The 26122-nt window shown below is 42.3% G+C and overlaps 1 protein-coding gene across 2 annotated transcripts in view; it reads right to left on the minus strand.

The window, feature by feature from the left end:
* Positions 1–26122, minus strand: part of ASXL3 (ASXL transcriptional regulator 3) — a 207907-nt gene that overhangs the window by 78689 nt on the left and 103096 nt on the right. For both annotated transcript variants that reach the window (XM_059724136.1, XM_059724135.1), the window contains one exon: positions 8478–8599. In XM_059724136.1, coding sequence (XP_059580119.1) covers positions 8478–8599 — 122 coding nt within the window. The remainder of the gene's footprint in view (positions 1–8477; positions 8600–26122) is intronic.

Genomic DNA, 26122 nt, shown 5'->3' on the forward strand with positions numbered 1-26122 from the left:
TGGCACCCCATGACACCCTTAAAAGGATCTCACGCAACTCCTCTGGTTGAGGAATCACTACTATAGACGGCTTCTGTGTTAAATTGTATTAACAGCAACTCATCATGTGGCAGCCTTTGTGTTATGCCAAAACTTTCTTTTATAGGTGACAGGATCATACGTTCATAGCTACAATTTCCACAGGTCAATAGAAAACTTAAACCTTTTATGTTGCTTTTCAACAGTAGAAACATAATAGAAAAATGAAAGAGATGAGGCAGATAATCATTCTGACTTGCATGTGAATGGGAGAAGAATGACATGGGCACTGACTCACTAATGGATTTTGCTCTCTAAATAAGAAATGTTTGTCTCAAAACAAAAAATGGTTTCTGTAGTATTAAACTATTAGCATTGGTCAATTCAAAAATGTTCAGCAGGAAAATCTCTCTTTCAACATAGCAAAAAGCAGACCAAATATGCAGGAAGCAACTTGTATCCCAAAATTTTGATTATACATTTTATAAAATGGCAGCCGTAGAATAAATTCACACCTTTCCTTTACAACAAACACCCCCAACACAGGATGCACAAGGCATAAGGGAGCTGCCCAGAAAGATTAACTCTTTGCCTCTGCCCAGACAAAGTATGTATCATGCCATTATTAAAAGAAACCCCTAACAATATTGCACCAGTGTCATCAATAGGAGTGTAATGTATATGTAGTAGGCATTGTTTTAGCTCCACTAATGCCCCATGCCTACATGCAGTAAGTCAGTTAAACACTTCAGGCATACTGTATTCTGTATCTATCCCACAGGATACATTTCCTGGGGTAATAGCTTGTGAGAGATTTGGAAAGGAGATCTCAGAGCCTACAGGAGGGTCCATAAGCTAGTGGTCCAACTCCTTTTTGTCCCAAGCACAATCATTTGTAGAATATATTTTCAAACTGGCAGCCTGACTGAATAGGCCAAGGCCAGGTACAGACATTACACTTTTACCAGTATAAATGGTAAGAAACTGGTTCATATCCATAACAGAACAGAAGTTCAGCACATACAGACTGGTTTAAAAAGGTGGAACCCGGTCCAAGATTTGTGTCCCCCACCAAAGGGTGAATGAATATGTGCACTGTTCGCAACTGATCTAAACTATGCCACTTACAGAAAAGCAAGTAACTTAGATTCCATCACAGGCTTTTTGAATGTCTGTACCTAGCTTTTAAAAGTAAAAGTTTACTTTTACTGAGACAGACTTTTATGTTAGAAACAATGAAAAGCATTTTGCATGACCAAAAGCGGCAGAAGAGCAAGTTTGAGTAAAGAGCCAGATGACCAGTGCACAGAAAACATGTCATAACTAGGTCTCTAGCATTTAATCATAAAATCATGGAAAAGAAGGGCTGGAAGGATCCTCCCTATCCAAACCATCCTATACCAATCCATAATCTAATCTAAAGACTACATAAAACTACCGTCAACTCTGACACAACACAAGACAACACCCTAACCTGTCAGGGTGGTAAAGAAGAGGAACCATGGCAGCCAATATCCTGCTTCTATAAAAGGTTGTAAATGTTCACACAAGAGAATCCAGGTAAAGGGCTATGCTACCTGCTACAGAGGAAGGCAAATACCTCCAGGTTGTACCAATCTGTCCTTGAGGTAAAATTCTTTCCTAACTCCAAATACAGTGGTTGGTCTGACCCTGGGCAGAGGGGCAAGATCCTCTAGTTAGGAACCTCCCCACATACATAGCAGGACACGTGATTTTGGGATCAGATCAAAATTACACCATTAATACTTGTCAGTGCAGGGGAACCATGATTCTAGGCTTCCCTTGTACTTGCAAGTTGAAAGCTGGGTACTCTCAGCCCAGCCTGAACCAGTGCAGGCCTAGGGATGGAACAAACATGGCAGTCAACCTGTCAGGGTGTGGGGATCACCATGGTTCCCCCAACCCAACACCCCAGCCCAGCTGATGAGCTCCCCTCAACTCAACACCCTGAAAGCAGGCAGATGCAGCCTCATGCAGGGCTGCACCACACAGCAGTCAGTCTGCTGACAACTGGGAGCTGTCAACCAAGCCCTGACATACAGCTGTCAGTTAAGATGTGATGGAAACCAGCCACAAAAATGTCACATATTTTGTAAAATATTTTTTTTGCGTTTTCCTGTTTTGTCATGCCATTAATTGCCTGAATATGTGACAAGGTTACTATTTAAGATATGATTAATGGGTTAATAGCGTCTTAAGCATAACAACTTCCAGAGGTCTTTGTGAAAGGAACTCAAATCCATGATTTGTACAGAACCTAGCACAATGGAGTCTAATCTATGTCTAGAGCTCCTAAACACTACAGTAACAACAAAAATCCCCATCCTAGGCTAAATGGCTGCCTGAGCTACTTAAAAAAATGTTTATAGACTGCCACATTTAGGCCAGACTTTTGATGACCAACTGGTATAATGAAGCAGAGGGGTGATTTAGCACAGCAATGCTTTAAAGCTTAATAAGAAATTCTGCTTAATAAAATCTCAGAGAAAGAAATACTGAAAGCAACATTTATTAAAACACAAAACATGCAGGGCCATCTACAATAACCAGCCAATACAGACCACCACACAGGGGAGAAAAAACAAAACAAAACACCTTGCAATTAATTATTACGCATAATAAAAACAGAGAATGCACCTCATATGAATTCCTATTCTCTGCCTCTTGGTAAAAGGCAAGTTCTGAGTTCCACGGGTCTTACCAGGAGAAGAGTCCTATGAACACTGCTACAGTCCCACACTTTGGTATCATGTTGAAGAGCTGATATATGCTCCCCAGGCACAGTGGCCTGTAGAGGAACACACTGTACAATTTGCCTTTGGGCTCTGTATGTACTCCCTGAAGAGCTCCCTCTGGAACTCTTGTCCTTCCAGCCTCATTTCCCTGTCACACTGTTTCCTTGTCATGACAGTTCTGTCCTCTTCCTTATATGACTTGACAATCAAAATAGCAATACAGATTGCCATCTTCAAACTTCTATTTCTTGATTACATCTCTCAAGTTCTGTCACTGTCCCTTTTCCATGTCTCTCTGAAAGGCAAGAAGTAATTCATCTCTCGTTTTCCACCGATTAAAATGGATATTGTTCAAGCACCTTCCCACATCTGTTGCTTGATCTCTGGTCACTCTTAGGTTATGTTGGGCCTGCATTTCCCAGTTGTGGCTTTAGTGTCATGGTGCTGTCTGAAATGAGATAAGGAAATGGTTAACAAACATTATAATAGCCTGGACAACTGTAGAATACTAAGGAATGCAATACAACTAATGTTTTTCAGTTTGTGTTGATATTTGAAAACCTTTAATGAGGGCACTCTTTACTGGGATTTGAGACAGTAAAGGCATAATCACAATGATCTTCTGCCTAGCATTCATTTCCTTTTCTTCACTCATTGCAGGAAGGAGTAGTTAGGAATAAAAGGGTTTGTAAGGTGTGTTCCTGGGGGTAAATGAAAGCTGTATACTGCAATACAGAGACAGTGACACAGAATTAGTTACTGTAGGCTGCAAGGTGCCTGGAGAGCACTCTACATCACATTCTAACAAAGGAAAGAAAGTCCTAATAGAGTGAACGCAGGGGGCAAGACTGATAAGTTTGCTCTAGTTATTCTCTCGAGTGGTAATAAAGGATGTGCACTGAAGCAGAAGGTGAAGTGAGTTTACATGAGGGTTCAGAGAGTTTAGCAATACTCCTTATAATTTGGCTGCCAAACCATAGCACTGTCTTTATGTCAGAGATTTCCTTGAGATTACTCCCAAGAACTTGGCAATGTTAGGGCTAAATTTCATTATTATTTCTATTGCTCTTTTGAACTTACTGGTTTGTAGGAGGGACCTTGGACACAGCCATATTGTTTGACCTTTTGGTCCTGCTGGTGCTTTAAAGCAGCTTACATTTGATAGAAAGGCATCTTGAAATGTGGTTAGAGCTAAAGAAGTGCCTACAGTCCTTTTCCTCAGAAGCAGCCCATGGAGTCCACCATAGTTCTCACCACACAATCTTTTTAAAGTATTCTGTTTTTCCATTTTAAATATATATGTGTATCTAATTCTGTTTTTTAAGCCTTGCTTGGTCACTATTTGGAGTCTCTTCATGTGGTACAGCTCAGTAAAACATTCTGAAGAACTCACAAATATTTCTATTTTTATTTGAAATAGGAATAACTGCAGCTAACAGGAAGTGTGCTGTGCATGTGATTTATAGAGGGGGCTGCTGAATATGGCAACATCCACCTGAGGAAGGTATATGGAGCTGTATCGTCTGCTACTGAAACAGAAAAGGGCAGAAGGGGTTCTCCTCCCTCACAAGAGGCTTCATCTACTCTTTTCACAGCTACAGGGGCACACACTCATGAACCCAGCCACCAAGCATGCAGACAAAGCCCAAAGCAATAAAAACAATGGCAGTAACATACCTTGTGTAGAAGTCCCCTTATTTCCTTAGCTCTCTCCCAAACCCTCTGGCTGTTGTCTTTGGAGCTCTGCATCTAACAAGAAGTTTTGGGGCCCCAGCACAAGTCACAAACATTTCTGGTCCACACACCGATTCTAATCCTCCTTCTCCTCTTCCTCCAGTCAGCAGCCCATTGCTGTGTGGTTTGGTACTGATTCCAAAGTGCCAAAAATGAGGCAGGTTTCTTTTCTTCTCTTAAGGTCTACTGACATCACAAGTACCTTCAGTCTCTTTATCTTCTCTTGGCACTGCCTCAGAGACCAAGTGATAACAAAGAAGGGATCTAAGATGCTCTTATACACGGTCATAAGAGAATGCAGCAGACACCATCACCTCAGTATGTCTGAAGTCCATGTGTGCCCTGGGCCATCTGCATGAAGCCAGTTTGCAGACAGGATCATCAGATGGTTCTTTCTGAGCAATATTTCAAGCGTAGCTTGGCAGACACAACCCAATCTGCACAGCTAAGGGTTTCCATAAAATTTGAACTCAGGCCAACAGAACAGAAAGTTGACCAGAGAGAGGCAGTATGAATGGAAATGTATTGTTGCAGTGGCCATGCAAGGATTTGAGGCTTGTACTTGAGTTAGCCTTGTTCAGAGAAAGTACAATTCACAGTGGTGCAATCTGTGGTAGGATCTATGAACATCTGGTGTATTGCTGGCACATAAAGTGGTTCCCATATTAGTCAACATGTCAAAATTAATCTTCTTATGTTCTTAACATGCCAAAATTCTTTAAAGTAGAAAAATTTATTGAGGGCAAAACAATGTAAGAATGCATGCCACATCACTTCCCAAGGGTGCTGGGTAAGCAAGAGCTGTACAGTAAATATCCATTCGCAATAACAAGGAAAGAAACATCTAGTAAAGAAGAACCTGCCACTGGAAAGCCAAACACAAATAAGAGCTTTGCCCTAGGTACTCATTAAGCACAAATCATCCTGAACAGAAACCAAGCTGTTCCAGCCTCCACTCAAATACCATCAGGAGCAAACGTCAAGTGGTAAAAATCCCACCCCCATCCCTCCACAGAAGACACAAATGCACCATACACTGAAATACACAAACCCTTGTCCCAACAGAATGACCAAAAAGTATGACAAATGTTAAAAAAATACCTGAGACTGGGACACATAAGCACAGACCCTGTCAGATGAGGACATGAGATGCAAGTCATCACACACTCTTTCAAAGTAGACTAGCACTGCAAACCTCACTGTCTCTGAAAAGCAGAGGAAACCAGGGATTCATCAATAGATCCCTCACTGCCACTCTGAGCGAGTCAAGGGCAGGAGGCATGGCTCAAAGAGTGCTCTGGCTCCTTAACATACCAAGCATTGCTGAGGAAATGCAGTAATCTTGGCTCCAAGCCTAACAGAAGGCAAAGGAGTCCTAAGACTGTTGTAGGAGAAGCCGAGATTACCATCAGTGGCCAGGATTACCATCAGTGGCCTAAAATAGCTTTCTAGAAACCTTTAAACAAAATAAGTCCAGCCTATAGTATTTTAAAGTAGTACTTCTTCAACATTTTTTTGGCTAAGTACTACTTTACCTGCAAAATAATGCTGCCTGTACCCCCTGTATCTGGCACATCTGTGCATCATTCCTTAGAGTGTCAACACAAACATCAACATGCAGCCATACCATACCTTAATACACACTGACCAATCAGAAACCCCACTGAGAATATTAAAATTTAGGCATGTATATATTTCAAAGCATCACACTGCCCCTCTGTAAACCAAATTCCACCTGCCTACAGTAGTTAATGTCTCTCTTTCTCTCTCCCGCTACACACACACACACACACACAAAACTGCTCTACTAAGGGGGGGGGGTGTGTGTGTGTGTGTGTGTGTGTGTGTGTGCGCGCGCGCACGCACCACATAATTTCCTCATGGCTTTGTGTATTCATGTAATAGCCAGGGCCGAATTAACGCATAGGCAAGCTAGACACATGCCCAGAGCCCTGAGCTGCGGGGGCGGGGGGGCGCCGATCCTTCCCTCCATGGCAGCAGCACAAATGGCCCCATCCACCTCCCTTCTCTTCCCCTCCCCTCCGCTGGCCTTGCCACCACTGCAGCTCCTTCCCAGCAGCAGCCCTGAGTCCCATTCCCCATGCGCAGCAGTGTTGGGCTGGGGAGGGGGGGGGTCTCGACCAGCCCAGGACCCATGAGTTTGTTTGCCTGGGGCCCACTAAAGGATTAATCCAGCCCTGGTAAAAGCACAGGCTCTTCTTGTACAAATTTAACACATGGTGTCCATAAAATCCACAGAAATACTGAAGATACATGATAGGTAAATACACTTTCAAGAGCAATTTTCTCAATAAAATCGCTTCATCTATCTCACATGACTTACAGTTCTGGAAGTGGCAGTGGCAAATATCTACTGCTTTAAAGCAAAGGAAGAAAGTGGGGGGAAAACCAAACCACAAAGGCATGAAATACATATCCAATTCTGTAATCTCCATGGAGAACCTATTCTTTATAGACAGCTGTAATAATTAGCTCAAAAAACAAAGTACGAGGTCTAACTGACATAATATTAATTATAACTGTTTTCTGTTCCTCCTACTGATTATTTACCTTTCTAATGCTGCTGAAACAATACTGTCCTATGGAAAGTGTTGCAAGGACTTCCAGCCCTGGTCTTTATGTTCATTATCTGTAATATCTTTTTTGTTTGTTTTGTTTCCCCACAGTTACGCATACCCTATGCTTCCCAAAACAGCTGGAAAAGAATGCTAAGCCTAAAAGTTCAGACATATTTTACAGTAGAAAAAAGCCAAAATTTAACAGGAAAACAGAAGTGGATTAATGAAATTTCAGTACATTCATAAAAAAAAAAAGGCTTCCAGATACAGTCTGCCTCATTCACAATTTAACCATAGCCTTCACAATTAGTGAAGTCTGTTATACCCACTCCTCCACTTCATCTGACTTACTGGGCCAGTTCTGCAAAGTGTTTAAATATGACTTAATGGGACTTCTGATTAAATTTATGGATGAACTTAAATTATTTAAAAAATTGTTTAATGGGAATTAATGTAAGCATGTGCTTAGGTGCTTTGCTCATATGGGAGCTAAATTAATATGTAAGATACCATATTTCAGCTATCATACATTTTTTGCTAAATGCAAAAACTTGGATACAAGGTCAAGAAAAAACTAAAGTAACACAACCTCATGCAATCTTTTAGAAAGGTTTTATTTTACAAATCAATGAGTAAATAAAATCTTTATGAAATGGGGGACATTTTGCACATGGTAACAAGATGGAAGGGATAGAGATGTCTTCCTTTTTTATGAGATTTTCTGTGCTTTTGTCATTACTTCGTTGTGATGTAAAACCAATTTAGCAGCATTTGGAACACATCCTTCACACAGCTTTGTGTTCAGTTTACAATACCCAAATCACATGTGCTAGAAGTTTCACTATGTATTGCATAAACTACACACATGCCAATGCAGTTTACTTAAAACAAAGACTCTCTCAGATACAGTATTTACCACAAAAAAAGTATCAGAATATAGACATATTCTACTTAACAAACTATTTGTAGAAACTGAACAGCCAATGTATTCGTTACTGTAACCTCTCAGTACACCTTCTCTGAGAACATATTTTGCAAAGGTTTGCTTTGGGGTGGGGTTTAAGTTTAACAATGTTCAAATAAAACAAAATATGGGAAGGCAATAAAGTATAAGAAAATCAGCTTGCTTGGAAAACATCTTTTGGATCCCTGAATTATACAGTTAGAGGACTATGGCTCTAGTGAACAGAACACACTCCAAAACTTTCCTATAATGTATTGTAGCTCAAGTAGCAAAAAAAGCTCAGATAGTTAAGCTAGTAATTTTATTTAAAATGTACCAGTAATTTTATTTAAAATGTTTCCGAACCTTGCTGCAGTTTTTTTCAACTGGTTTCTTTCTTAAATAGTCTGTACGATGCCACACAATAATCAACCAATACCAGCTTACCTGCTTAAGCGCCTTTTTGGTGTGCTGCTGAAAGGAAGACACTAGCTTGCTTTGCACTGGTGTGTTAGTAAGGCTTGAGTCTCTATTGGAAGACGCTTCTTCAGGTATCTGCTTTGGACAAACTAGAAAAAAAATGGATTTTTAAGAAGTGAAGTTCATTTGTAATCTTAAAATGCTCCTGAAAAAAATGGAATAATGTCTTCTGCCAACAGAAATCAGTCTCCTTGGATGATTGTACATGAAAGCAGCAAGCTCTAGGGTCTGCATAGATATGAATTTTACACTTGTGTCCTAACCTGTAATGCATTACTTCATAAATGTTTGTTCCTATTCATGTCCAAACCTGGGCTGCAGGAGTCCAGTTCCAAAAGAGCATCCAAACAAGTAGTATTTTCTTGTGTAGACAAGCTGTAAGCCCTAACTGCTAGCACAGCCTGGACGATCCATATGAAATATTAGCACTGCTAGTGATGCAACCGTGATTCACAAGATAAACCCAGAATTTTCAAAAAGGAATTCATAGTATTAAAAATCATTCTCCCCTGCTGTGGTCTTTTCAAGTTCTTTGCAACAGAAGAATTACTCTATTATTTTTTGTAGTCAAAAAAAGAGAGGGAAAACTAAGAGCTGGCATTTTCCAAGGGGTGCCTCACATCTGTCAAGGCTGAAAACCACTGCACTAGGGTGTGGGAAGCTAAATTACCTACATCACGCTCTGATCCATAACCTACCAGACAACTCTCTAAGTCAGCAAAATAATTATTCTCTTGTATAAGCTAGCCTGCTATAGAGTCAAATTCTGTATCCTTTTGGATGGCTTGCTAGGCCAAGGGTACTGTCTATGCAATCAAGACTGGAAACAGCAACTGAAATATTTTAGAGTTTTACTATGGTTTCTATGTTGAAGGTAGACAAGAACTATTTTCTCACAAGCTTTATAATGCATTATTCTGTGGCTAAATGCACACTTAGAAAAAAAGACACTGACAGCCTTGTGTTCTACAAATATTTATAAATATGTAACTGCATAACAGATTGTAATAGCTTTTAAGGAGCCATTCTAGTCTATCTGGTAAATATGCCTTGGTAAACCAACAACACACACATTCTTGTTTAAGTGATGGACTAGAATAGCTCACAAAGAAGATTTCTGGTCTCAGGCAAATACATGTTGCTATTTTTCAGCTCTTGATAATATATATATTTAATCAATAAGTGTTACAGTACTCACTTTAAATAGCCACTTGAATGTATGTTTGCTTGGGAGACTGTAAAAAGTCTCTCAAGCCACCTTGATTTTAACAATATTAAGACTGCAAACAGCCAAAGAATCCTGTTAGGCTTGCTCTTCAGCAGATTTAACCAAAAAGGGTACTGACAATGCCCAACACCACTGAAATCATATCTTTTCTTCTACTCCCACCCATTTTAAACATCAGTGCAGATGAAACAGTTCAAACTAGTTTGAACCCAACTGATAAACTCCCACAATCCCCTGTGGTGACTTCTTCTTTGATACGCTGCAAAGGTTACTACTTGCCTTGGAATGCATTATTAGCACTATGCAGTTGTACAGAATCTGGTAGATGGTTTCCTAACATGTACAAGTGTGCATCACATATACCAAAGCAACTCTAGTATCTCTGAAGAAGCTGCACCTGCCTACAACACCTGGAAATGTTGGCCTCTGCCTTACTTTATTGTGGGACTTTTCCTTTCGCATTGTTCACTGGGCCAAGCAGAAGAATAAATTCCATTCTGTATTTCCCCGTCTTCAAGACTGCATTCTAGCATTGATGTTATTTAAACGTTTCTTGTATTTATGAGATAAAGTATGGAATTTGGGCAACCTAATTGTCAATAATTCACTGCCGGCATGAAATATGACTAGTAATATATTGATCATTTGTTTTCATCTGGAAAGGAAAAAAACTGTCAATACTCATCTCACAAATGGGACAAAACTGCCTACTTTTTATGGCTATGTCATTATGTCAATATCATTATCATAGTGAATTAGAAAACCAGGTCACTGAAATTATGCTTCACAATATAGGGGGGAGCCAAATGGCAAAGGATCCTTTGAGCTTACAGTATTATGTGGTTTGGATCAATCTTTTTCAGACAATCAGCAAAGCTCACTATAAAAAAGCAACTTAAAGGAGTAGGGAGGTGTCAAAAGTCAGCATACACAGCATTTATTGCAGGTGTTTATATCAGTCAGATCACTGTAGCATCTGAGGACCTGAAATATTGGACAGACAACCCCCCAAAAATAGAACTGTTCAATATTTGTTTCCAAATCCTATCTTTAAATAGAATGTTCAAGACTTTATTTTTCTATTAGGTTGTTTGTTTTGTCGGCAATGTAGAGGGGTCAAAGAACTGAAGAAACAGCAACTGCTGTGAGCAGATAAAACCCTTCAAAGTGAAAAGAGGTAGAATAATGGAAGCAGTTATAAAAACAAACAAACTTTAGAAAAATTATTACTGCAAATCCACAAAGTATCTTCCATCAGAAAATAAAATGCAACATGTCCAATCACTAAGCATTTGTCCTATTTCTCTAGGACAACTAGGAACCTATATACCTCTTATTTAAGTGGGCAGTCCCAGTTTTGATGGATCTGCTTCCAAAAAGGTTAACTCAAGAATCTTGCTTTTACTGCAGTGATGACAGAAACTCATCATGTGGTTATACTGCATCACCATGTGGTGATACCGCATCACTACATCTGAATGACAAAATGTCAGGGAGCAAATGTCAAACTCCTGACACAACAGCTAGGATAAAAAATATGACTGTTAATGTATGTATCACATCAATGACGTTTAGCCTAGATATCTTTCTTCCTTTTAAAAAATAAGCTTATTTAAAATTAAGTATGAAATTAATATTTAGGTGTATATTAAGGCCTAAATTTACTATAATGTATTAAAATAATTTAAATTCCTTAAAAAGAGTATACACATGCTGCTGATTTTTATTTTATGTTACATTTGGATAGCCAAATCACTGAACAGAGGAAAGTTACTGGCTAAGCACACTGAACCATAATTCATTAAAGTGATAACCTAGTTTTGAGCTGTAGTCTGCAGGTGCAGAGAAAAGATTATAGTTTATTCAGTTTAGAACAGTTCTCTATCATTTCTATTCAACGGTTGTGAAATCAGCTGGAAGTGAATAAGCAGATAAGTTTGTTTCCTTCTTCCATAAATAAATCTATAAATCAATTAATCTATAAATACAAATGAAGTTTGAGAGCCTGAGATCTACTAGTTCTAAAAACCTGAAGGATACAGGAACCAAAACCAACCAGTTCTATTTGCTAACTACAAATATTTCCTCGTTTAAAACATCAGTTATTGTTAAATGAAACATGTTTTGATAAACCTTTTTAATGTACCCATCATATTTCATACAGTTCCACTTGACTAAAAATAAACAGTTTTAAAATGCTTACTTCCTGCATTTTTATTGAATTCCAATGTTATACAAAGCATGTTGACATAAACCATGACTCAGAAATAGCCACCTAGGAAACAGAAAATATTGGATGATCTTTCCTAACATGATATGACTTAAACATTTAGAATAACAAGATATATATATTTAAATATATAACTACTTAAATGCATAGACTTTCTACTGATTAATGAAACGTGGAACTAAAAGTAGCAAAAGCTATATTTATTTAGAAATTAACACACTGTAGTGGTTATAGTCTAATGAAAAAAATCAACCTTCCTTTAAGAAAAAATGTAAAAGTATACAGAACACAATCAATGTTTTAACCAAAGTTCTCTCCTACTTGGTTATTTAAATCGGTTCACCCTACAGAGAAACAATCTCAGAACAGAGGTGAATTATTAAGCAGGTTTCATATACAGATGAAGAAATATAAAAGCTTAATATTGACTATGAAATGGGGAGGAGAGGAGAGGTCTCCTCTTTAGACACTGACTTGGTTGAGGGAGCAATTTTGATGGAAGGTGAACATATGTCTTTATTGTATACTTTAGGCCAGGGGCATCAAATTCATTTGGCTCCTTGGGAAGGATGCCTGAGTTTCTCTGATACCTCAAGGAGCCATGGGCATTAATGCCATTTTCGATTGCCCCACTACTGCCAAAATAAAATCCCAGTGGTGCTCCACACCTCAGAATGAAGCCACAGGCCCCTTAGAAGATTGGATGCATTTTTAAATCTTAAACTTGTTACTTGATAAGCTGGATTTGTTATAGATAAAGTTAAAAGAATACAACTCAGAACAAACAATGGCTGCAACCATAAAAAACAATGGGAGAGGCATCCAACTTCTCATTTCTTTCGACTGAGAAATGATAAAAAGGCAAGCTAACATGGAAAAAGTCAAAGTGAAGCAACAGCAGTAGTCAACAGCAATGTTATATCATAAAAAAAAATTACCACAACAACACAACAGCCAGTTTCAACATGGAATATAGAAGAATAGCATAACAAAAGAAAAATACAAGAAGATATATTAGCCACAGGGTATATGTCCACATACACAAATGGTAGGTAGCTGTAACCACCACAAATACCTACATCTACAACTCTCAGTAAAATGGGATTCTTATTCTTCTGAATTATAAATTAATACAAGCAATGCTGGCAAATATAAATCCTAAGAATTATACAGAGTGGGTAAAAGCATCCGAGTAGGGAGCAGTAACTACAACAGGCATTATTGTGTTTCATTCTTTATGTCATCTCCTCCAAGGGCATAGGATCCACAGGAGAAAATGAGTAAAAGTGGCTACTGAGTCATAAACAGTTAGGTATGTAAATTAGAAGATCATCTGGGTTACTGGAAAACAGGGGGAAGGGGGAAACCTCCTAGGGCACATCCAGATGTGCGGACATGTGAGGTTTGTGGTGCCACAAACCACATATATTGCACATTAAACCATGCACAGCACTGTGAATTTGCAGCATGGGGGCACAATTTGCTACCAGGATTCCACCCCCCATCTTTTCTCCCCCCCCAAAAAGCGACACAAAGCATGCGAAAATAGTGTATGCTGGGACAAAGACAAGAGCCAGGGGCACAATGAGGGCACACTGCACCCCAGCCAGCCGAGGAGTGGAGCAGTTGGCTGGGGTGCTGTGTGCCTCAAGACAGGGGAGTAGACAGCCCTGGGCTGGTGTTCCCGTCCTCACATGCCTCAACCTCCGTGTGCTGCAAGACAAGGGAGCAGGCAGGCCTTGGCTGGTGCTCCCCTATCTCAGTGTGCCTCCGTGAAAGGAGAAGAGGAAAGAACAGGTTAGAAAAAAAATTATAAAATGAATATGCCAAAAAGTAAGTTCACTTAAGTTTTTACTATTTTCTTTTATTTTTTTTCTTTTTTCCTTCAGCAGGAACTATTTTCATCCAGGAAGGGTATGCTTTCTAAAATCTATGAAGCCGTCTTTTTTTTAAAAATAACATATATAATTAATGATTTACCCAGAAACATGGTGGTTTTCTATAATTCTCTCCAAAACTTTAAAATTAAATGAGGATGGGTATATCTTCATTTACAAAGCATATCAACCAGGAAAATAATTGTTAAAACCCTATAGCCTGAAATTATACTGCAGTACTAACACCGTAAGCTATTAGGGATAATAATAATCAGATGCATTTATGTCTACAAAAGAAGAAAACTTCCCTGAACGCTTTAGGGAGATTTTTTCCCCCAAAATAAATGGTACAGTTCATTTTGATTTCAGGCAGAACACACTGATTTAAAATCAGACCCAGGAAAATCAACAGCAATCCATGTCCTTCCCTGTCATGGTAACCGTAGCAGATGAGAAAGATTATCTATTAATGGCCACATTACAAAACACAAATACACTAAATATCTGCAGTCTGCCTCAAGCATAAAAGTATGCCTATACTCTTGAGGCATTAAACTACATACAAAGCCACCTTGGAAAACATGCACACAAATCTCTCACTAAAATATCCTATAAAATTCAATACATTTTATTTAGGTGACACAGATATATACTTGTATTGACATAAATGGTCATGGGTTGTCAACACAGATATATCAAGTAATTCACCTAAATCACTCTTTGATCTCTAGGGTTTAACTTACAAAATCACAGCAGTTCACGTTTCCAGTCCCAGAATCTGGTTCCTGATTCTTTTTAAAATGAAAAACAGTTTGCAATTTAGTTAATTTTACCAATATACCAGTTATACTAAAAACAGATGCATTTAAACAAGATACCTGAGAGTCTTAAAGTGACTGCTGTTCTTTCTGAAGAGCACCTACTTAGATTGGGAAATGTTTTGAATGATTTGAAAAAATATGCAAATAGCTTACTTTGAAGGAATCAATGTAAAACAAAATGCTTTGGATCTTAAGGACTACACAAATCCCCCCAAAACTGTTGGTTCTCATTCCTGACCACTTCTTTCCATCAGAAGTATATGGTCTAACACTAATGAGGCACTGGCTCTTTAAGCTCCATTAAATCTACTTTCTTATAGAGAATAGCAAAGCTTTGAAGCTCACTCAAACTAGCTCCTTCCTTCTAACTTCACAGAACTCTAGTACTTGGGACCTCCCACCTCTGGCAATGAAACACAGGGTGCATCTACACGTGCAATTAATGCAACTGAATATACCCTGGCTCAATTTGAGCCAGCATAAACTAACCCTGATGTCTTCATATGCATGTGCACTTAAGCGCAACAATTTACTGCAGCACAGGATAGTATCTGTCTGATGGGACTATCCTACACCAGAGTAAATTAATCTACTAACCACTAAATGCAGCACACATGTAGACAGTGATGCTTTACTGCACATTAAATTAGTCTCATGTGCAGTAAAGTGTATATGCACCCACAGGGTAGTAAAACCTGCTTTATGCTGGAATAGTTTTTCTTTATAACTACTGGTGCAGAGATGAAGAAAATCAATGAAAATCTGGCTTTCTTTCTTTGATACGTCAGCTAGAGCCTATATATTCAGACTACATTACCATTATACTTTTACTAAGGAAAAATCTGCCTAACACTCAGCTATCAGGAGGTATTCCAAACATGTTTGGTAGAATCATTCAACATTACCTTCAAGAGCTAGAACGCTATAAATGATAGGCTGCTTTGAAGGAGTCGGAACTTCCTTTCCTGAAAAAGTTTGGTATTTATATACAGTCATAGCAGTGAGAGGGACCAGCTCTTCATGACAGGATTTAACGTTGTGGCTTCTTAGTTCAGAAAACACCTGGAATTTCAACAGACAACCAGTTGCCAAGCCAATATTTCAGGACTCAACATGAATCTGGCCTTCCAACCACTAGCCGCTTTTCTGCTACTTACAACAGTGTTGCAAAGACTGAACTGTACTCAGCTTCACTTTTGCACCAGAAGAACTATGAAGTGTACTGTACTGTATTTACAAATTAAATGCATTGTATTAAATGCATTAAAGACATGACGAGAATTTCAGTCTCTCTTGGCAAGGAATTAAATCATCAGTTCATATCCTGGCAACCTTCAGAGCCCATGTTTGTACAGTGATTGGGGTGGCTGGCCATCCTCCTGTTTGATTCAATATCACTGTTGTACTGGGGTCATGGTTATTGTAACAAAGAGCCCTGGGCTCTATGTTACTTTAAGACAAAGGCATCCCAGCCAGGGAGCACTGAAGGGCAGGCAGGACACAGCAGCTGCCAGTGGCCAGGGCAACAGGGCAAATTAAGGCAGACAGCAGACACCTGCAAGTGGTCATCTCACCAGATATAAGCAAGGCCCTGGAAACATACAAGCCCAAGAGGAAGGAGCTCCTGCCCACGGGAGCCACCCAGAGATGCTGGGCTGATTGTTTGCTTTCAACAGGAACAGGGAGGCTCAGGGAACTTGCGAGGTACCCTGGCTAGGAGGCACACTATGCAATGGGTAAAGGTTTGCCCTAGTAAAGGGACAGGGAGCTGTTACTTTGTTATTATTATGTTATAGCCCAGGGGCTTATGTTATATTGTTATTACACTGGTAGGTTTGGGATGAAGCTGGAAAGGGAGATAAGGAGGCTTCATTAGCACCCAGGGGACACTCGACTGACTGCAGTTATTGAGCCCAGAACAGGCAGAGAAGCCACATAAGAGGCCTGGGGCCTGGTGACAGAAGGGACAAAGAGAGCTAGAGCCTTAAGGCCAGGTCCAGTTCAGTGGGCGAAGGCCTAGCAAGATTAAAAGGGCAGAGGGCATGGAGGCTGAAGCCCTACAGAGGGAACGTTGTTTCCATGGGTGACTGGTGCCTCTTGAGTCAGGGGGGGCATGTGTTCCCCTGATACCAGTAAGCAACCGGGGGTGAGGGGGGTGTCCCCTGTGGCTGATCTCACTCACCAAAAAGTGGCCGCACTGCTTCTGCAAGTCCCACAGCTTTTGCTGGCAGCCCTGCTCTCCAGCCAGCCCTGGTGCTCCCACCTGTCCCCCTGCCCACCGGCTAAACAGGGTGTGCAGCCTGACAGGGGGTGCACCAGTGCTCTCAGGGGGTGCACGAGCACTCCTGTGCACCCCCTACACATTGCCACTGATTGTTTCTGTAATACCCATGAGGCATGGGGCGTGATAAAGGGGAGGATTTGGAGCCATGCAATTAGCCCTCAAGGCTTTGGTGCCCTTCGGTGGCACAGTTACAGACTGAGGCCCGGCAAGGGGCCTGGGTACAGACAGAGACCAAAAGGGTCCAGTTGGACTGAGGCAAAGGCTTGTGGGCAACCTCCGTATTCATTTATATTTCCATCAAGGAGTGGCAGGCGAGACAGGAAGGCACCCTAGGGGCAGAGCAAGGCACGGTCACGGAGCCACTAGGGGGTGTCACAGCTACTCCTGGGACTCCAATGTATTACATTCATCCCCCCTCCCCCCCCAACCCAACACTGGAGTGAAGGTCTTCCTTTTAGGGCAGACGGAACTTTCTTTATTTCAGACTCCAGGGATGAATGCTAGTTTGACTGCAGACCTTAAGTAACACAGTACAATATTAAAGTCACCTTCTCTCCACAACATTAATGTTTTGGATCTTAAACGCTCTTTTCACTGTTTTCATTTTTACAAGCAGCCATGGTATTCAGATAATCTGCAATTTATGAAGGAAGAGAGAGGATGATGAGACAGCTTGTGGTAGGAATCATGTTCCAATCATGCATATCGTGATAGTGCAAGAAGAAGAAAAGGTTTCCTATAAAATCCTGATGTGCAGCCATTCCAAGCATGGCATTAGTTGATCATCTAAGATGGTGACATACCACTCATTTGAAAATTGTGTTGATCATCATGAGTCCAGGTCAAGTAGTTTGCAACTAAGGTGGAGAAAACTGTACTGACTAGAGACTAATAGGATTCCTCTCTGCTAGAATTTCAGCTGGTAGTTTTCCCTGAGAGAGGGAGCTGAAGGCAATAATCTAAAAGCAAATGGAGAGAAACTGACTGAAGTTAGTACCTCCCCTCTGGGCATCAGCAAAAACTACAAGCACTAGCTAGGTCAGTGATTTAATTTTTTTTTTCAACCAGGATGGCATGTAAGTCACAAAATAAAACCAGAGATGTCAAATAAGAATCCAATGTTGAAAACATTCTAACTTATTATGATCTGAGTTTTTGCAATAGAAGAATTGCTCTATTATTTTTCAATGATAAAAAAAAAAGAGGGGAAGCCTAGACTTGGCATTTTCTGAGGGGTGCTGAGGCTATCAAGGTTGAGAACTGGTAAGTTAGATCCTTCCTCAACAAGTTCCCTGTATGTTGATGATTTCTCCAATTACCGTCATGTTTTGACTCCTCTGTTGGGGGAAATATTATGAAAAAAGATGGCTGGAACTACTTTGGTTGCAGCTGAAACAGAACTCGTAAGTCCCCTGATGTCAAAAGCCAAGGCAATAGTCTAACTAAATTGCCCCCAGCTGGCCTTGGTTACATGAATGGCCCTGGTTGCCAGCTAGCCTCCGTTGCCTGCATAAGTGTGGCTGCCTACTTATAAACAGCTGCTCTTTCAGCACCCAGAAGACTACTCAAAATAGATGTCTCTCTTTCTAGCCCTGGGTTCCTGATTCCTTTTCCCTAGTTTTGTGGCTCCCACCTTGATTTTTAGTATCGCAGTCCCTGGGTCCTGCCTATTTACTTCTAGTGTCCTAGGTCCTCCTTGCTAGTTCCTGGTTTCCTGTTCCCCCTGTCATGCTTCCTGGCTTTGTGGCTAAAGGTATACCAATACATCAGTCCCATATCAGATTGCCACCAATATAAGGAAAATTGACAGTACTGGCAATAGGCTTTTTTGGCTGATGTGGCCAATGTTGCCAATAAATGCCCCATCCGTGTGCGCAGCCCCAGTGCAGCACACAGGCGGCTAGGACTGCAGCCAGCAGCATAGAGAGCAGCCAGGTCTAGCTGGTAGGTCTGTTGTGAGGGAAGAGGCACGGAAAGAAGTGGGACAGATTGAGGCCCCAGCGTTGGGGGGAGGGAGTGGGGCTGGGGAAGGGGCTGCCAAACTGACGGCCCCATGAGTGATGGAGCCATGAGTGGCTCATCTAAGGGGCATGGGGAAGGGGGGCCGGGCTCCCAAAGCTGCACGCACCTGGGAGGGCATGGGGGGCATGTGCCCTGGATCTGTGCACGGGGCGAGGGCAGGCTGCCACTACAGGGTAGGGCAGCAATGGACTCTTCCCAGTGTGGGGACTGAGCTGGGCTGCACTCAGGGCCAGTGGCACAGAGCTGGAGGCACACACCTCACCCCATGCCCTCCCAGGGTGCGTGCAATGGTGGGAGCGCCTCCACACCCACCAGACGAGCCGCTCGTGACAACTGACGCCCAGGAAAAAGCCAACCTATTAAATAGGTACTTTGCGTCGGTCTTTCATCAGCCCCATGGGACGCCCATGCCCGCTACTGGGCCAGGAAGTCCGGGTGAGGGTGATCCCCTGCCCTCCATTAATGCTGACTTCGTGAAGGAACATCTTGAGAAGCTGGATACCTTCAAGTCAGCCGGCCCTGACAATCTTCACCCCAGGGTACTCAAGGAGCTGGCAAGCATCATAGCCCAGCCTCTAGCGCGGATCTTTGAAAACTCTTGGCGCTCTGGTGTAGTGCCCGAAGACTGGAAGAAGGCCAATGTGGTGCCTATCTTCAAGAAAGGGAGGAAAGTGGATCCGGCTAACTATAGGCCCATCAGCCTGACTTCTATCCCAGGGAAGATCTTAGAAAAGTTTATTAAAGAGGCCATCCTTAATGGACTGGCCGACGCCAACATCTTAAGGGATAGCCAGCACGGGTTTGTTGCGGGTAGGTCTTGCTTGACCAATCTCATTTCCTTCTACGACCAGGTGACCTATCACCTGGACAAGGGAGATGAAATTGATGTCATATATCTTGACTTCAAAAAAGCCTTCGATCTGGTGTCCCATGATCGTCTCTTGGAGAAACTGGCCAATTGTCGCCTTGGGTCCCCCACGATCCACTGGCTGGAAAATTGGCTCCGGGGTCGGACCCAGAGGGTAGTAATTGATGGAAGTCACTCATCGTGGTGTCATGTGACCAGTGGGGTCCCTCAGGGCTCTGTCCTTGGACCCATACTGTTCAACATCTTCATTAATGACGTGGACACTGGAGTCAGAAGCGGACTGGCCAAGTTCGCAGATGACACAAAAACTTTGGGGCAAAGCATCCACACCAGAAGACAGGCGGATGATCCAGGCTGACCTGGACAGGCTCAGCAAGTGGGCGGACGAGAATCTGATGGTGTTCAACGCCGATAAATGCAAGGTTCTCCACCTTGGGAAGAAAAACCCGCAGCATCCTTATAGGCTCGGCAGTGCTATGTTGGCTAGCACTATGGAAGAAAGAGACTTGGGGGTCATCATTGACCACAAGATGAACATGAGCCTGCAATGCGATGCTGCGGCTAGTAAAGCGACCAAAATACTGTCTTGCATCCATAGATGCTTCTCAAGCAAATCCCGGGACGTCATTCTCCCCCTGTACTCGGCCTTAGTGAGGCCGCAGCTGGAGTACTGCATCCAGTTTTGGGCTCCACAATTCAAAAAGGATGTGGAGAAGCTTGAGAGAGTCCAGAGAAGAGCCACGTGCATGATCAGAGGTCAGGGAAGCAGACCCTACGATGACAGGCTGAGAGCCCTGGGGCTCTTTAGCCTGGAAAAGCGCAGGTTCAGGGGTGATCTGATGGCCACCTACAAGTTTATCAGGGGTGACCACCAGTATCTGGGGGAACGTTTGTTCACCAGAGCGCCCCAAGGGATGATGAGGTCGAATGGTCACAAACTACTACAAGATCGTTTCAGGCTGGACATAAGGAAGAATTTCTTTACTGTCCGAGCCCCCAAGGTCTGGAACAGCCTGCCACCGGAGGTGGTTCAAGCGCCTTCATTGAACACCTTCAAGATGAAACTGGATGCTTATCTTGCTGGGATCCTATGACCCCAGCTGACTTCCTGCCCTTTGGGCAGGGGGCTGGACTCGATGATCTTCCGAGGTCCCTTCCAGCCCTAATGTCTATGAAATCTATCCTGTGCTCCACCCCAGATGTGCAGTGCCTGCCCTTGCCCCAGCCCCACTCCCTTCCTCACCACAGGGACCTTGATCTGCCCCCCCAACATGCCACTTCCTTCCCCCCTCACCCTTCCCACACAACAGACTTACCAGCCAGACCTGCATATCGCCAATTGGATGGGTATCAGCTAATATGGTTTGTTAAAAATCGACCATCAGTATTGGCCCCCAAAAAATCTCTATCAATGCACCCCTACTTGTGGTTCATGGTTTCTAGTTCCTGCCTGCCAGCTGCTTGTTCCAGACTCCAGCCTAAACCCCTGTGCTTCCAAACTATTTTGTCAGCTTCTGGACTCCAATCCAGAGCCCTGTCACTTGACAATCAGTGCTTGGCTCTTGGCTTAGCTTGGTCCTATAAAGCTACTCTACTGGACCCCTGCTAGCTACGGACTGTGGTCTAGATCCCCACCTCCTATGAGTGGCCTTCCCTCCCTTGATCTGTGGTTCTATCCATAGTGACTGCCTACATCCCAGCCATTTACAAACATCAGCCTCCTGACCTCAAGGCTCTTGATCCCCCGGCCTTTGGTTGGGGCCCTTGCTTTCCTGGCCTTGTCTGTTCCAGACCTCCTGGGTTATGACTCTTTAGGGCCAAGCCCCAACCACCTGCATCCTGGTTGTCCCTCTGACACCTGAGTACAACATGGAGATTATGCCAGTTATGTCTGGAGGCTGGTACCTACTAGCAAGGGAAGAAGATCAGGGTGCTCACTCTGATTCGTTGACACTACTGACCATGAAGCTATATCGACTCATTTGCAAAAACAACAAAAGTGTAGTGTAGTTTAAGTGGCTATATTCGCTTGGTCCAGGGAAAATCCAAAAGGTAAAATATGACAGTTGTTCTTTTACATTTAGTGCTGTCATGCTAGGCCCCATATAGGTCCTGTCTGCCATCTTATCTGTTCAATATCTATCAGAGTAGGGGCCATTTTACCCTTCTACATTTGTCTAGAACTTAACACAGTGGAGTCTTGATCTATGCCAGAGATTACTAGGTGCTACGATGAAACATCTGGTAATAAAAGAAGTAGAAGTATCTGGGACAATTAAGAAACACAGTATGCAAATGATACCCAGTCTTAAATAAGCTGTACAAATTTATAGATTAAAGGGCAAAAGGCAAATAGACTATTAAAATCTTCTAGGCTAATTCCATGTGCAACAGGCAAAGAATTTAATGCAAGTATACCAACGTGAAGGCTCAACTGTTGTTTATGAGCCACAGAACATTTTATTTAGAAGGTCATCCAGTTTTCATTTTAAGACACCAACTGAAGGAGAATCTACCATATCCTTAGTACACTGTTACCTTACTTCTAGCCTAAATGGATCTAGCTTTAGATTCTAACCACTGGATCTTGTCATGCCACTGTTTGCTAGATTGAAAGGTATTCCAATGAAAATCTTCTCTTTGTACAGACTATGGACCAGATATTAATCCAGTTTTTCTTAGTCAGTAAACACAACCCTATTTCACCCTGTATGATGAGACTTGGCCTACTGTGCATGCTCAGAAGCACTCCAATACAGTCACCTAGACATCTAATTTCTGTATCATGATCCAATTCTATCTGGGAAAGTGCATAAATTACATGCAAGACCCTGAATCCTTACTGGTTGCATTAGCAGTGCCTACCTTTTAATCAACAGTGTACTGGTTAAGACACTTGCCCAGGAAGTAGAAGACTGGGTCCTAGGCCCATCTTGCCTCTAAGTTATCTGAACTCATGTCTCCCATTTCCCCAGGAGAGTGCCATCAACACCAAGGCCTGGCTAGGCCAGACAGAGAGCACCCCTCCACCCCTCCTTTTGAAGCTGGGTCACTGGACAACAACTGTGACGGATACATGGAGCCAGCAAGAGACAAAGCAAAACAAGTTTGGCTCTGTATTTGAGTACAGAGGGTACTCAGGGAGTGCCCTGGAATGATTTATATAGATATTAAACAACAGTGCACCAAGAAAAAGATGCCTGTAATAGCATACGAGGAACACCCGTCTAGATAATGATCCCCAATTTACTAACCTTTCAGAGCATCTACACATAGTGCTACACCGCTGTATGGCGCCCTACAGTGACATAGCAATCATGTGTGTCTACATGTGATCGCCAGCTACGTCACTGCAGTGGCACGCTGCCTGGGTACAGCGCGCCACTACGGCAACATAGCGGTGATATCTAGCCATGCACCCTGTGCATGGCACAGTAACCACCCATACTGCACCATGCTTTAGTAGTTCCTTTTGGAAGTACTAAAGCATGAAGCCATAGCAATGTTACCATATGGCAACATATAGACACACCCTTTGAACTGTATAAGTTGGCTAGTTTTTCAGCCAATGAACATGAACTACAACTACACTGACCATGTATGATGCTATATTTTAAGATTAATTTTGTAAATCAAAAAACTTACAGATTTCTAAGCATACTGTACCAATTCAGTTACCTTCATTAAACAAATTATATCATGCATAACTATTTTCCATATAATTCTCTGCTAACTGTATCCTTTACCATTACATAATTTTGCCTGGGAACAATGTCAGTGTAACTAGAGGATAGTCAGCTGGGTCAGCCTTCTTACTCTTTTAAAATACTGATGAAACATTAACCTTTTTTCTAGTCCTCTGTAATTTCCCCATGTACTAAAAGATTTGTTAAGAGTCAGTAACAACACTTCAGAGAGCTCATTAGCTGATGGATGGATGGATAGATTAATGGATGAATGTAGTGATTTGATTGATTGATACGCTACCTTTCCAACAAAGGCTCAGGCAGCCAGGCATAAGAGAACAGAGTAATTTATAACTCTGGAGTGGCTCCTGGGCCACACATTGCATGGGACAAGATGAATGGGGCAGGTGCCCAGCATCTCCCCCCACCTTGGCCTCACGGACAGTACTAGCAGCACATGGCTCCCTGCCATACAGACAGCATGCGTCCCCATCACCCCCCCCCACCCTTACACCCCTAAGAAATGCTGGCAGTGCACAGCCTCCCCCTCTGGACTTTCCATTACTGCACAGATGTGGGAGAAGAGGCTGCCAGAACCCACGGGCTGCCACTTGGACAGCCCTGACTTCTTCTTGCATATGACTAGGACAGGCAACAGCAGAGAAGGTGCAGATTAATTAAAGTTGAATGTTGAGTTTTGATAGCCAGTTGATGATATCTGGGCCAGTTAAATGGATTGATTCAACCCCTCCATGATATGCAAATTCAGGGCAGGAGTTTGTAATGTGGCTCCTTGACTGTACCTCATTACATATGCAGTTTGGCAAGTCCTTAATGCCCCATTTGCTCAATAAATGGGTACACCTTCCATGTCCTATACAAATGGGTTCAGCATGGTCCAATATCTACACTGCAGGTAGAAATCTGGAAGCTTGATGGATGGGTCTACAACCAATTTTTTGTTGCACACTGTTGCTGCAGACCAGATTTTGCACCAATGGCTCTCAGTGTCCAGATTGTTTGATGAAAGTTGGAAAGTGTGTAACCAAAAAGGTTTTCTCAACTTAAGCTACATCTTGATGGGTGGGCAATAACTTCATACAACAGAAGTACTGGAACAGCCGTGATCTTTTCATGCTCTCTAAGTATCGCTGAATCCCTTCTCACCGTGGAGGGAGCGATATTTAATAACACTGGCAGCCATGGAAGTAGCATGAATTTTAGAGCACCGCTTACTACTTGTATGACAGCATTCACCTATGTGTCAACATGACAGGTGTGAGGGCTTTGGCATCAGACAGAAGCACAATATTCAGCTGTAGAAAGTACCAGGGCCTGGATCAACCGACGGAGGATAGGAGTATCATTTCCCCAGGATGTTCCAGCAAGCTTCTCTACATTTACCCTCATCACAATCTTTTTGCCAGTAATCTCAAGGTGCTGGCAGTAACTGAGAGCGTGATCTAGACTGACTCCAAGGTACCGTGGACGTTTTTCATGCATTATTTTAGTTCCACAAAACTGTATGTTTAACTTTTCATTGGCCTGAGTGTTGTTTAAGTGGAACAAGGAAATGGCTGTCTTAGCTCCCTAAGGTTTCAAGTGCCAAGTTTGGAAATAGTCCTCCAGGGTGTGCAGATTGTTCTTGAGGACTTTTTCCTGTTGCCTCGAAATAATCAGCTTGTGTGGCTAATAAAATACCATCAGCATAAATAAATTTAAGCAATGTTGTCAGCAGGATGTCACTGGTGTATAGATTGAAAGGATCAGAGAAAAGACAGACCTCTGAGGGAAACTGTAATTTGCACTCACCAGCAACTCAAATCCTGGCCAAGATGTACCCAGAATCTACTGTTTGATAGTTACGTGTTTATTAGTGCAGAAGCTGGTCTGTACTTGATGACATATGCCAAGTTTAGCAAAAGTCCTTTTCTCTATATAGTGTCATATGCAAAGTAAGGGTCTATAAATGCTGCACTTGTTTTTAATTTGGACTGAAATCCAGCCTTAATACGACTGGTCAATACGACCTGATCACAGCAGCTTCTGTTTGTCCAAAAGCCGGCATGCTCTTTGGGTATGAAGGCTACCTGGGTGGGTTTCAGACAGGCAAGGATTAACCACTCCACAAGTTTATAAGCTGTGGACAGAAGAGAAACTGGCCTGTAGCCTTTCGTGTCATCAGCAAACTTTCCAGGCTTGCAATGACTTTCACATCTTTCCACTCTTTAGGGAGGCAACCAGTGGTATGCATATTGGTGAAAAGATTCACAAGCCAATTCCATGAGAATGGTCCCAGGTTCCTAAGGAACTTTGGGATTACTCCACCAGAGCCAGCCGCTTTCACAGACTTTGTGGCTGCAAGCCCCGACTTAGAAAACAGGAGAACAAAACATCTTAAAAGGCAACTTAAAAGTATCAAAATAAAACAGAGGTTCCCCCTTCACCCCCACCTTAGCTCAGCTTAGCTTTGTTTCCTAAACACCTGCCCAAATAGGAAGGTCTTCAAGCAGTTTTGGAATATGTCCAGTGTCAGGCTCTGGAAGCCCTCAAAAGATACCATGTTCCAGAGCTGAGGAGCTACAGCTGAGAACAA

Source organism: Alligator mississippiensis, chromosome 3 (genome assembly GCF_030867095.1).
Source record: "Alligator mississippiensis isolate rAllMis1 chromosome 3, rAllMis1, whole genome shotgun sequence".
Classification (NCBI taxonomy): Eukaryota; Metazoa; Chordata; order Crocodylia; family Alligatoridae; genus Alligator; species Alligator mississippiensis.